Source organism: Alosa sapidissima, chromosome 17 (genome assembly GCF_018492685.1).
Source record: "Alosa sapidissima isolate fAloSap1 chromosome 17, fAloSap1.pri, whole genome shotgun sequence".
NCBI classification, from domain to species: Eukaryota; Metazoa; Chordata; class Actinopteri; order Clupeiformes; family Clupeidae; genus Alosa; species Alosa sapidissima.
The window spans coordinates 2,978,908-2,991,483 of NC_055973.1; the positions used below are offsets into that span (position 1 = coordinate 2,978,908).

The 12,576-nt window shown below is 40.0% G+C and overlaps 2 protein-coding genes across 3 annotated transcripts in view; both read left to right on the forward strand.

The window, feature by feature from the left end:
- Positions 1 to 167: 167 nt before the first annotated feature.
- On the forward strand, positions 168 to 8,601 carry impa2 (inositol monophosphatase 2). Of its 2 annotated transcripts, none has more exons than XM_042067602.1 (9): positions 168 to 279; positions 537 to 894; positions 1,289 to 1,422; positions 2,407 to 2,511; positions 2,679 to 2,724; positions 2,882 to 2,990; positions 3,172 to 3,280; positions 4,161 to 4,312; positions 7,538 to 8,601. In XM_042067602.1, exons 2-9 carry the CDS (start codon positions 820 to 822, stop codon positions 7,666 to 7,668), a joined length of 861 nt encoding a protein of 286 aa, XP_041923536.1. In that variant the 5' UTR covers positions 168 to 279; positions 537 to 819; the 3' UTR covers positions 7,669 to 8,601. The 2 variants fall into 2 exon arrangements, with proteins under 2 accessions (XP_041923536.1, XP_041923534.1); XM_042067600.1 differs by having other exon boundaries at positions 551 to 894.
- A 1,954-nt stretch (positions 8,602 to 10,555) lies between these two features.
- The window catches only part of LOC121688173 (piezo-type mechanosensitive ion channel component 2), a 121,588-nt gene continuing 119,567 nt past the window's right edge, over positions 10,556 to 12,576 (forward strand). The window contains exon 1 of the mRNA XM_042067603.1: positions 10,556 to 11,224. Coding sequence (XP_041923537.1) covers positions 11,161 to 11,224 — 64 coding nt within the window. The 5' untranslated portion in view covers positions 10,556 to 11,160. The remainder of the gene's footprint in view (positions 11,225 to 12,576) is intronic.

Genomic DNA, 12,576 nt, shown 5'->3' on the forward strand with positions numbered 1-12,576 from the left:
TATCTACCAGCCATTCTTGTAGCATTCCTCCATTGTCAATTACAAATGGTTTCTAAAAGTCATACATAATAAATAACAAGAGGATATTAGCAAGTGGGCTATTAGATAATCAGGCGTTGCATAGTCTTACACCCTGTCACCTATATCACGTGACGCTTAGTGGCGTTGTCCACTAGGAGCATTCGTTACTTCTTTCATCCCCTAGAGAACGAGAACATGTTTGATTCTGGCGTCCTCTTCTGGAAATACAACAGTTGCCTATTCCTATTTAAGAGATATGTGAGTATTTGCCAACAGTACTTGTTCTTCGTTTTGTGTTACATGTCCCTTGTGCTGCATATATTTATTATCTTTTAATCAGATTTGCAGGGATGACTGGCTATTGTCTTGTTTGCCGTATGGTTTATGGAAACGTGCACTTGTCCGTTTTTCTATTTCGATGTGATTCAGTGTAGCCTTATAGTGCGACATTGTAGCACACTTGAGAACGCAGGCCTGCAAATTAATTCAGTAGCCTATTCCTTGCTCAATCGAAGGTCATTTTCCGTAGGCCGCGGTGACAGTAGCCTGACCGGCTACTCCCCACCGCTCACCGGGATTCGGCCAAAGCTGCAGCCAGACATCCACCCGCAGTAGCCAGGACGGTGCCACATCAGACACAGAGAAACTTGATTGTGGATTCGGACACGGGACACAGACGGGGGCACCGCATGTGACACAGGCTCCCACCTTTACGTCATGCGCTGATTAACGTGTTTTGTTCGTCTGATAATTCTCTACAAGTGGATTTGTGTTTGTTCAACGCGTCCAGCTGAAACCATGACCTCTACAGAAAACAAATGCTGGGGAGAATGTATGGATATTGCTGTTCAGATAGCACACAAAGCTGGGAAGGTACCGTTCTCTGTTAATATCATTAATACTGTAAAGTCTGTTTAGTGCTGCTATGCATGTAATCTAATGCTTGTTTACCAACAATGTAACAACGAATGAAACTATGTCACACCGTTATATTATAATTGTTACATCCTTACTAATGCCCCTCCTCTTCCTCTCTGTAGAGCCCTTAGCTCTTGCCTAGGCGTAGACCGTTACCTGTTCAAGTACTATATTTAGCCACTGTGTGCTCAAAAAGAAAATTACAACTGACATCTGAAAAACATCATCACTCAGCTTGTGCGCCAGGCTTGTCATTGGTGACATTGGTAGTAGCCTATACATATAATGTAATTTTGTTGTAGGCTGCTTGAAGTAGCCTAGAATGACTCTGATGTTGTTTTCTGTGTAGGTTGTACAGGAGGCTGTGAAACAGGAGAAGCGGGTCAGCAGTAAGAGCACTCCAACAGATCTGGTGACGGAAGCTGACCAACAGGTGGAGGACCTCATTATATCCACTCTTAAGGAGAAATTTCCCTCACACAGGTAAATAATCAGCAATATGCCATGATAGTTTGTCTGTCTGTCTGTCTGTATCACTGCACTCCAGAATCGCTACACATGTCCAGCTTAGTGTAGGCCTACATCAGTAATGTGGCATAGCCAAACCAATCCTCAATGACAATTTGATTTCACATTAGAAAATGGTATAGCTTACAATGCACACCTTACATTAACCACATGACAGGGTGGGCCATCGTGAGAAAATATAACATCTTTCATGATGTTAACACACAGCTGTAGACAGCAATGCAAGACTATGTAGTACATATCTGTTATTAGCAATGAATTAAACAGCCAGTGAAAGACAATAGGTATGAGCATGAACAGCATGCAGTGTACATTACAAGGCCCATCGCTGCTTCCCAATAGTTATCAGAACCAGAATCAGCTTTTGTTCGCCAAGTTCACACTCACACATGAGGAATTTGTTTTCCAGTTGTTGGTGTCACTCTGACAAACACTAAATAGACAGGGACAATAGCCAGACAATGCACAGACATATTGTTAGCTGGCCTACCTGCCTGTGTAGTTAGACCATTACAAATTATTCAAAATGCAGCATGTCTGAGTTGACTGCATGTCTGCTCTTTAATCAGCCAACAAATGCATCTGCTAAGAACTGCAAACGTAAGCATATTACAGTGTACAAACTCAATAAACAATCAATACAGATATAAAGCAATATACAAGTTATACTAAAACACAAAACAACGTGCTTGAAGTGCATTATGGAGTGCAAACAGCAATAATGTGCATTGCAAAAGGGACTGTGCTATAATGGTCACAGTGTTATAACTCTGAGAACAAGCAAGAGTTGCTAGATACTGAACAGCTGTCATGTTACAAGGCCAAGTAATGTGACATCATTTGCAGTGAAGAAGTAAAGGTATGGTGTGGTACAGCAACAGCATAAGGCGGAAGGTTTGCTACTGTTTATATACACATCCATGTGCATTTTGATTTCAGGTTTATAGGAGAAGAGTCTTCTGCTGCTGGGGAGAAATGTATTCTAACAGATGAGCCTACCTGGATCATAGACCCCATAGATGGGACCTGCAATTTTGTCCACAGGTATGCCAAGTAGCTATGTCTCTTTTGTAGTTCATGGTGCTTTTTATGACTGCAGAGTGGGAAGAGAATTCTCATTCATGTTCTCTGTTAATTAAATATTCCCATTTTCTCTGTTAATGAAATATTCCCATTTTCTCTGTTAATGAAATATTCCCATTTCCACGCAGCTTCCCCATGGTGGCCGTCAGCATTGGCTTTGCTGTAGAGAAAGAGGTAATTTGGCTTCATTGTTGATGAATATTGCACATCATTGTACAAACATTCACTACTGCTGCTGTTTAAGGTGTTTGATGTCCTCTGTACACATAATTACACTTTTGTCAGTGACTTTTCTGCAATCTGTTGATAATATGATTTATTTTGTGTGTAGCTGGAATTCGGAGTGATCTACCATTGCTTTGATGGGACTCTATACACCGCAAGGAGAGGCCATGGGGCATTCTGCAATGGAGCTCCGATTCAAGTATCTAAAGAGAGAGGTGTGCAAGTTCAGAGCCCATTTCAATTCCCTGCATCCACACTAGGATTTTCACACTAGGTTTCATTTTACCTGAGTTACACAATGAAGCCCTATTTCCCATGACCAACTTGAATATACCACTTTTGAGAGCAATTCCTGAAGTGTGTCACTAAGTAATGGTTTTACGTATCTATTTTTAGACATATCCAAAGCCCTCATTCTGACAGAGATTGGAGCTAAGAGGGACCCAGCTACACTGGAAATTTTCTTGGGGAATATGCAGAAGTTGTTGAGTGCACCTGCTCATGGGTAAGAGGGATGATAATGTCGGGGCTTTTGCCAGATCAAAGATGTTCCTCTAAAAAACTCGAAAACTAGATTTTACTCATCAGCAGAAATACAGAACTATGAAAAACAGTACTAGTTATTTTTTACTAGTGTAGTGTCACAGGTTCTCAGGATAATACTGTACTGTTACTGCAAATGTTACTTGCAACCTCTTAAAAAGATATGCTATCAACAATAGCTATTAGCTGTGTGTGGTTAGTGCACCTGCCGGCCAGTGCTAAGATTGTGTGTATGGGCCTTGGAGAAGAACCAACTGTTCATAACAGTGGCAATGTCATCATTATCCTCAGCCAGGGACCCTTTTGTTTATGTTCCTGATGAAGAGGTTTGCACTCAAAAGGTCACTAGTGTTGAAATCAATTACACATGACGGGAACTGCCTTCAGCATATGGACATCTTCTATAGTGTTTTTATATCTCTGTCTGGCACCTGTCTTTAGAATCCTCTGTGTGTGTGTGTTTGTGTCTGTTTGTGTGTGCGTGTGTGTGTATGTGTGTGTGTACGTGTGTGTGTATGTGTGTGTGTGTGTGTGTGTGCATGTGCATGTGTGTGTGTGTGTGTGTGGGGGGGGGGGGTCTTATATTTGTAGTTTAAGTATTTCTCAGATGCTTTCCATTTCCTCATAAATGTATTGAATGAACCTTACACCATAAAGCTCCCACAGGACTTTGTTTGTGATGTTTCGATTCAATAGTCTGAGTGATATCAGAGTCATAGAGTGGAGACATCACTCTGTAAAACATTGTATGGGAGCCTAATAGTGTGCAATTCATTCCATATCTTCATGGGAGATGTGGGATTGTGTGTGTGATTTTGTGTGTTTGTGTGTGTCTTCTCCAGGGTGCGGATAATTGGAAGCTCCACACTGGCATTGTGCCATATAGCCACGGGTGCGGCGGAGGCCTACTACCAGTATGGCCTTCACTGTTGGGACATCGCTGCGGCGGCTGTCATCATTCGGGAGGCGGGAGGATGCGTGATAGACACCTCAGGTGAGGCCTGGGATGAATGTTTTAGGCAAGCCAAGGCAAAATTAAAAGTACAAAGTACATACAGTAATGTGTCATTTACATATTATATAGGTTAACGTTATATATAGGTTATATAGGATATAGACAAAGGTTATAGAATTTAAAGTAATGTGCAAGAGTAGAGTGTACACTTGAGGGCTCTTTAACAGCCCGGCTACAGTGGATGCACAACTGCAGTGTTACATAAGACTGGTCAAATTCTTTTTTTGTTAAGTATATTTTTTGGGCTTTTTGCCTTTATTTGGAAAATGCCAGCACACGGAATGCACCAGCGATCAGTTCTCAGACCTCGTCTGTTTAGTCATGCTTAGTTATGCTGCTTTTAAACCATTACCATTGATTAGCAGAAGGTATAAATACAGCTAACTCTCTCACCAGATGACTGTAGATCGATATTTGTCAATGTTTAGAGCAAACTAATAATTGGATGACCCAAAAAATTCAGAGAAGATAGTTTTATTACATCACCTCCTTTTGCAGGCACTAAAAAAAGCAAATAAAAGTCCAAAGTTGTGGTGTTCTAATAGACTCAGGAGCAGATGTACTAAGGCAGTACTGCCTGTTCCAGGTGTTATTTTGTTCCTACAAACATGGCATCATTTGTACAAATACACTGCACTTTGGCCTGTCAGACGCATTCTACCTGCCACACGGGGGAAGAATGGCAAGAATGGGATTTTTTACTCATATTTTTTTATGCTTTTATGAGAAGGCCGAGGGAAAGTGGGAGTATAGCCCATAGGAGCATATGAGGTGACATGTAAAGACTGACTGATTTCTCATTCCGTTCTATATATGACAGTTGTGGTGGTCAATGTACATGTGTTTTGCATTGAAAAATGTCTGCCTTTTAAAAGCTGGTGTAAACCAGATTGCAGTTAAATGTGTGAATAGGATAAACTTTTAGAAACAATATAATTGGTGTTCGAAGTAACAGTTTGGGTCACTTGCACAATATAATTTTGACTGTTATCTTACTTTTGCTTTTTCACATCCTCCACTTTGCTGTAGTTGTATATACAGTATGTGTAACAAAGGTGGGCTCTCCCCTCCCTCTCTGTGTTGTGTTGTGTTGTGTTGTGTTGTGTTGTATAACGACAGAAACCATAACTAGCTTGGGTCTCGCTACTTCTAATGCTGACACACTCTGACATTAGAAAGAAAACAAAATTAAAATTCAGAAATGGAGTGAGCCAGTTGTGCACAGCTCCTCTGCTGTAGGAAAGGCTGGGCAAGGGCTAACAAGTTCAAGAAGCGCACGGTTTCCTACGGTGCTCATTTTATTCATGTCATTGGCAGTTGTCGGATTCCCTCTGTGCCTTATTGAACTTTGTGAAAATTATCTCTCTGGTTAAGAAAAACCGCTGAGTTGATTGAAAACAACTTTGGCAATAGTCTTGGCTTTTGAGACAGGTCTTTAATTGTTTAACACAGAGCCATCCAGAGTTATCTTTTTAAAGAGTGGCCTAATGCCAGCTATTTTTAGTGACTGCGAAAGTGTGTGATAGCAGTAAGCCATTAACTATTTGCTGAGACAACACAACAATGATTTAAACAGACAGACAGACATCGCTGTGAAGTGGTGGTGTGTGTTTGGGGGGTATGCCTGAAGTTGATAGCCAGAGTGAGTTGTTTAGGATGTATCTTGATGAATTAGTCAAATGGATTTTCCTTAGGTTATCTTGGTTTGTCTATGTGACCTTTCCCAGCTGTTGTTTTGTTATGTTATGAATTGTATTCATTTATAGCCCTCAGGAGACAGTTCAGATCACCTAGGCAATATTACTGGATGGTGGATAGATCGCCTAGGCAATAGTAGTGGATATATTCACATTGTCATATATCACAGACATATTTATGTATGTATATATCACATACATATATCATATATATATATATATATATATATATATATATATATATATATATATATCACAGACTCCATCAGGGTTCTTATGAAGGTCTCAAAAATCTTGATTTGAAATTTAAATGAAAGTCTGGAGGTTTTTGTCATAATAACATATAGACAAACAAGTAAGCCAAAAAGGGTCAAAGCCACAACAAAAAACAACCACTTCCCTTTCAAAACTAGTAAAATAAATAATATCAGTTCGGAAAAGTCTGGGGAAAGTTTGGAATTGTTCTTTTATAAAAGGGCGACCACCACCCTGCTCCAAGTTTGGTCAGGGCTCTAATTTTCTTTGCTGATGTCTTCCAGCCCTTGCAGTAATTGCGGGATATGTACAGTATTACAGTACAGTACAGTACAGTATACAGTAAGCAACATGTTCAAACATTTCCTTGAAATCATACGTTTAGCATGGACTCTCAAGGATAAATGTGGGTATTAAACTGGCCTTTCTTTTTTGTAGTTCAGCGTAACATGTGGAATATACGAGTTAGAGGGTAGGGATTGTGTAGTGATAAGAAGAGTCATGAATGAACATGGGCATGTTTGTGTGTGTGTGTGTGTGTGTGTGTGTGTGTGTGTGTGTGTGTGTGTGCGTTTGTGTGTGTGTATTAGTGTGTCTTCCTGTGTGTGTATGGGTGTGTGTGTGTGTAAGTGCGCGTGTGCGTGCATGCGCATGCAATGAGAATGCATGCGTTTGCTGGCCTCATCTTTTTTCCCTGGCGGCCTGGCCTGCACACAAAGAGGCAGTGTTGGGGAGGTCTGCGAGGTCGCGATCATGTGGTCTGGTCCTGCTGTCGCTCCGGCTGCAGTCTCGAGCACGCAGGCAGAGACAACAAGGGGGCCTGTCAACGCCGCCTAACTGTCAGACCCACAGAGGAGAGCGCTGTTTAAGCCCCCTGGGAGTGTCCTCAGTGCCTGAGTAAAAATGTGACCAAGTGACCTTTCATACTCGGATGATGCTGCTTTGAGCAGTAGGCTGAAAGTGTGTGTGTGTGTGTGTGTGTATGTTAAATGTACACATGCTTTTTGTTTTTTGTGTGTGTGCATGTAAATGTGTGTGTGTGTGTGTGTGTGTGTGTGTGTGTGTGTGTGTAGGCCTGTATAGACCTTTATGCACCAGCATTTTTGTGTTTTGTTCACTTGTGAAAGGGGGTCCCCTTGTCCTCTATCCAGACTGGGTATGTGTATGTCTGTCTGTCTGTCTGTCTGTCTGTCTGTCTGTGTGTGTGTGTGTGTGTGTGTGTAACGCAGTGTATTTTCTTCTCTTGTGACAGGGGGTCCTCTCGACCTAATGTCCAGGCGAGTGGTGGCTGCTGGCTCCAGAGAGATGGCGGATTATGTCGTCCGCCAACTGCAGCCAATCAGCTATGAGCGAGATGACCACGACCCCAGTGTCCTATCCTGATCCTTCAACTGACCTCTGACCTTTAGCCTCTTACCTCAGATTCACACAATCCTGCCACACACACACTTGGTCTACCGTGCCCTTGTATGCAATACTGACTTCCCTTGATTCCCTCAATGCAAAGAATCAACACAAAAAACAGTGCTCCTGCTGTTAAAAAATGTTGTGCTGCCAAAACAACAAAATGAAACATCTTTCAAAGTGATTTTCTTTCTTTTTTATGCTAGTTTTCAAATTTGAGAAACTTATTAAGAAACTATTTGAGAGAAGACAGAAGCGGCCTTTTCGGCAGAACAAATTATTTTACAGTGTGATAATTGTGAATGAAATTGTAAAATTGTGTCTACACCCCTATAAGACTGCCAGCTGACATCTCAAATCAAACTGTGATGGTTGTCAAACAAACTATCGACATTTTAAAAATCATGGGGATTTAGCAGTTGATCCTATCTTGCCTTGTCAATATTTCTGACCCTGTGACAAATATAGACAGTAAATTTAATGAGACTGTTGACATTACTCATTACACAAATTAACTGCGTTCTCAAAAAAAAAAACTACTGGAAAAAAAATACTCTATAGACTTATGAGGGCTTATTCCTAGATCACAAATTCCAATCAAGTTGTAATGTTTCCATCATTAAACCCCTTACCAAATCAGGGTTAATCTGAACTGGTGCACATCTGCTAACTTTTGTACGGCTAACCAATACTGTTGTTGAGGTAACACTACTATCTTACCAGCTAAACACTGCAGTTTTAACTTTCGTCTGTATTCTAGTTTTTTATGTTTTCTAATATGGAACACTCAGTAAAGACAAATAGGTTTGTTCTAATATTTCACATGATTTTCTAGTTGGCAAATGACAATGTAATAATTCTCTCCTGGTTCACACTCACTGTGATTGACAATAAAACTAATGAATACACAAAGCAGTGTCTCTAAGGTCATTAAATATGGCATTGATGATAGCTGTGTAATATATAGCTATATGGTTATAAAAGGTTAAAGTAGATAGTTGTATAGTACACGGCTATAAGGAATTAAAACATCTCTGGTGTTCTCTGGACAAACACTAATGCATTCCACCCCTAATTCAATGAATTTGCTGAGAAATTTAAATCGTATACATTCATATTTCTTGCAGTCCCACATATTCTCACATGCAGGCAAATGTATATGATATGCAGTAGTGCAATGTGCTTGATTCTATTGTAAAGGTTTGAGGAATCCCTCCAGAATCATACACTGGAGAGGAGCCTAAAGCAATAGCACATTTAGGTGGTCAGAAAGACTTTGGTTCATTTTGTCAACTAATGCAACCAAATCGTTGTGAAACATGCCATCTTTGTGTGGGTGTGGTTTGTTTATATCATAGGATATAAACATATATGTTATTCACTCTAAAGTGAATTACAAAGCTTACATATTTTGACATCCTTTAGTAATCTTTATGAAATGCCTTTACTGTACCTGTCTGAGGCACTGCCCTGCCTTGTAGTAACGTTGCCTCATGTCTCCCAGTGCTCCCATGCTCCATTTGGTATGGTCACAACCTATATTAATAAAATGGAACATTGTGTAAAATACATACCATATGTTTCATCTGTTATTCAGTCCTTAAAAGGCTACAGATCTCCGGCATTCCCCTTTGGCAGCATGCATTTCTGTTTGTGTTGGATTTGACTTTGATATTGTATCCCCTGGAGAGGTGACCATAGCTAATTAGCTTAGCACATTTGCCCTCTTGTAAGAGAGATATGACATTGTTTTTGTTTTTATTAAATTGAGACTAATGTTGTTTTTTCTATTTTCTATTTCCATTTATGTTCTGCTCCAGACAAAAGCAGTGTTATCGAGTGCAGTATTATCGAGTGACACGGAGCAGCGGAAATATGTTTTTCTCATCACAGATTAAAATGCCTTGGCTCTTAGGACTTTTAGGCTCTTAGGAGTTGAAGTGTATGTTTTCATGTTTGATGGGGGAGATGAGGAGGTACATATAATAAACAGAATAACACAACTATTAGTTAACCTACAGCTTCCCCCTTGACAAATCCTTAACCAGACAACATTGGCATTATATTATTTTTGTCAAAACAATTTTGATTGAAACATTCATGGCATAATTTTCTTTCTTTCTGGAAGGCTTAGCCTTTTTATTTTTCTTTAATTATTTAATTCTACCTAGACTGTCCCACACTAGCTGTGGTTACAGTTTTTGTCGACAGATGGTGCTGTTCTGTTCACAACATCCTCAGGAACATCTGTACAGCTGGGTACTGCTATTGCGCAATCGCATTAGCTGTAGGAATAGGCATCGTTCATGGTCCATTTACTGTATATTAGAAAGCGACGAATGATAGAGTTCCTATAGGCCTAATTCACTGTTTGTTTTTCAATACTTTCCCCGGAAACTACTATTAAGTTTCGAGAGCCTATTAGTAGCTGGCATACAAACTACCTGCACAGTTATATTAATATATAGCTTTTCTCAGAAATGGAGTAGGCTACTAAGCAGCGTCAGGCGAAAGCACAGTGATTGTAAAAGCCTCTCTTGTGTAGATTCTCCGTATCTTTTTTTGCTCTGTTTGTATTTTCATATCACCACTGTCCGGAATCTGAGCGAGCTTGAGTTACCTGACCCAAGAGGAGGGCTTGGAATGCGACCGCCACGCCTGCGGTGGCCTCGAGGGAGGAGCGCGAGCGCACACATATTGGCGGGTCCAGCCCAGCACAGGGCTCCCGCTCCTCCTCATTGGGACCGAGCCTCAGCCCCGGCTTCCTCCTTGACTTCTGAATGGTGGAGTCATTTGTCAGTTACAGGGTGGTCCTGCAAAGTTTTCATTGAGGAGGAGAAACCGTAATCAGATAGACAGACGAATACAGCTGTGCCAGGGTTGCAGCGTGCGCAAGGCTACTACTATTCTCTTCCAAGGAGGGAACTTTACGCAACTTGTTCAGCTGATTTTTTTCTTCTATTACCAAATAGAAGTTTGGCAAATAATGAGTTTTATTTGTGTTGTTTAAAACCTTCAAGCCGTCAGTGATTTGTTTACTAGCAACTCCGCATAACAGCAAAGACGAGGTATTTACTCAAGAAACAGACCCATGTCATCCTTTGTCAACGGACACTGACAGTCAGCGGACAGCGCCGTTTCCTCTCTCTTTTTTTTTAGGTGACACTTTTCAGAGTCGCTCTCTTGTTCACTGAAGTTTCGCGTATCGCATAACTGAGTTAAGGAGCTGGGCAACAGATGTTTGGGGTCTCAGATTCTGGCTGTTGAAACTAGGGCAAGAAGGCGCTGTGGTGCAAGAACTTTTCGGACTCTATGGATCACCAAGAGGACTCATAACTCAAGGATGCCATAGAGGGCACTAACAGGACCATGCCCTCTCCGCTTGAGTTTGGCAAAGACTTGACTTGAGGCGCATTTTCTTCTGAATATAAAAGTCATCTTATCTGGTTTGCATTTCACTGATCTGAAGCCATGGCTTCCGAGGTGGTGTGTGGATTGATCTTCAGATTGCTTCTACCAGTGTGTCTTGCAGCAGGTAAGTTACCTTGTCGACAAGCAACGAAGCAGAAATGAACACAAATGAACAGACCATTATGTGCCGTGACATTTAATTATGGCGAAAAAGTTTTGCTAATGGGGGGGGGGGGGGGGGGTGGTTCTGCAGAGTATTACTATATTTTGAATATAATTTTATTGTCTCATAAAATATTTGTGAAAATAATAATTTTGTATATAAATAATTTTCCATGTATATTATTTTTTAATTAAAATAATATATAACTATATACTATAATATAAATAATTGTATTAAGCATCATTACACATTTTAACCTGGGTAAATACTTAAGTAACTAGTTGGTCTTGATTTAAGGTTATTAATATATGTAAGGATCAAAATAGAAACTTTATATCCTTCTAATACATTTACAATACATTTACATTGTCACTGTCACATATTGAGACAGTGTATTAGGAGTCTATAAACTCTCCATTTTGAGCCATGCTTTATATCAGTAACCTTAGAACAAAACCAACTAGCTGCTCATTAAGGATTTACCCAGGATATATGACAAATTGAGTAAAAATAAGAAATTGCTCCATAAATACCTAATTAATGTGCAGTGATACTTACAGTAATAAGTAATACAGACATTGCTGAGCACTTATACTACACATATTAGTAATGCATTAATGTTTAGCAAGTGTTCCCTCAAGTGTTATTATTATGCCTTATACTACACATATTAGTAATGCATTAATGTTTAGCAAGTGTTCCCTCAAGTGTTATTATTATGCCTTATACTACACATATTAGTAATGCATTAATGTTTAGCAAGTGTTCCCTCAAGTGTTATTATTATGCCTGAGGTTGTTACACTAAATCTTTTCACATTGCTCAACAGTAATGCTCAAGTAGATTTGACTATTCGAATATTTTGTAAAAATCTGTTGGCCTAACAATCAGAAAATATTAATTGTTCCAAATGTACATGTTGTTTTACTGCAATGGCTGCAATTTACTGGAAAAGTCTAATTGTATAGTTTAAATACTTATTTACGTCAATTTGCAAAAGTAATCCAGATGATGCATGTTGTTTTATCATTACCAACATTTTTCATTAGAAGGCTAAAGGCCTTTAGGCCTTTATATGAATGTAGCTAATTGGCCATCTAAGGACAGTAATCTTTCACATTTGTAAATATATTCCTGTCAACTAATTGCTCAACCTGTAAGATAAGAGCTGACAGATATAATGTTGTCACTGCAGAGGGCACAGAAACATTCTGTTCAAGTGCTTTTCCATGTGTTGAGATGGAACTATTGGGAGTGAGGTTTGGTCTGTGCCCTGGACGTTAGAGGTGAGGCTTCTAGAAGAAGATGGGGAC

Bases quoted from the DNA above. Each gene is read 5' to 3' on its own strand.
- impa2 (XM_042067602.1), top strand. From the start codon at position 820: ATGACCTCTACAGAAAACAAATGCTGGGGAGAATGTATGGATATTGCT. The intron at 895-1,288 runs GTACCGTTCTCT...TTTTCTGTGTAG, and splicing joins TAGCACACAAAGCTGGGAAG to GTTGTACAGGAGGCTGTGAA. The intron at 2,991-3,171 runs GTGTGCAAGTTC...ATCTATTTTTAG, and splicing joins TCAAGTATCTAAAGAGAGAG to ACATATCCAAAGCCCTCATT.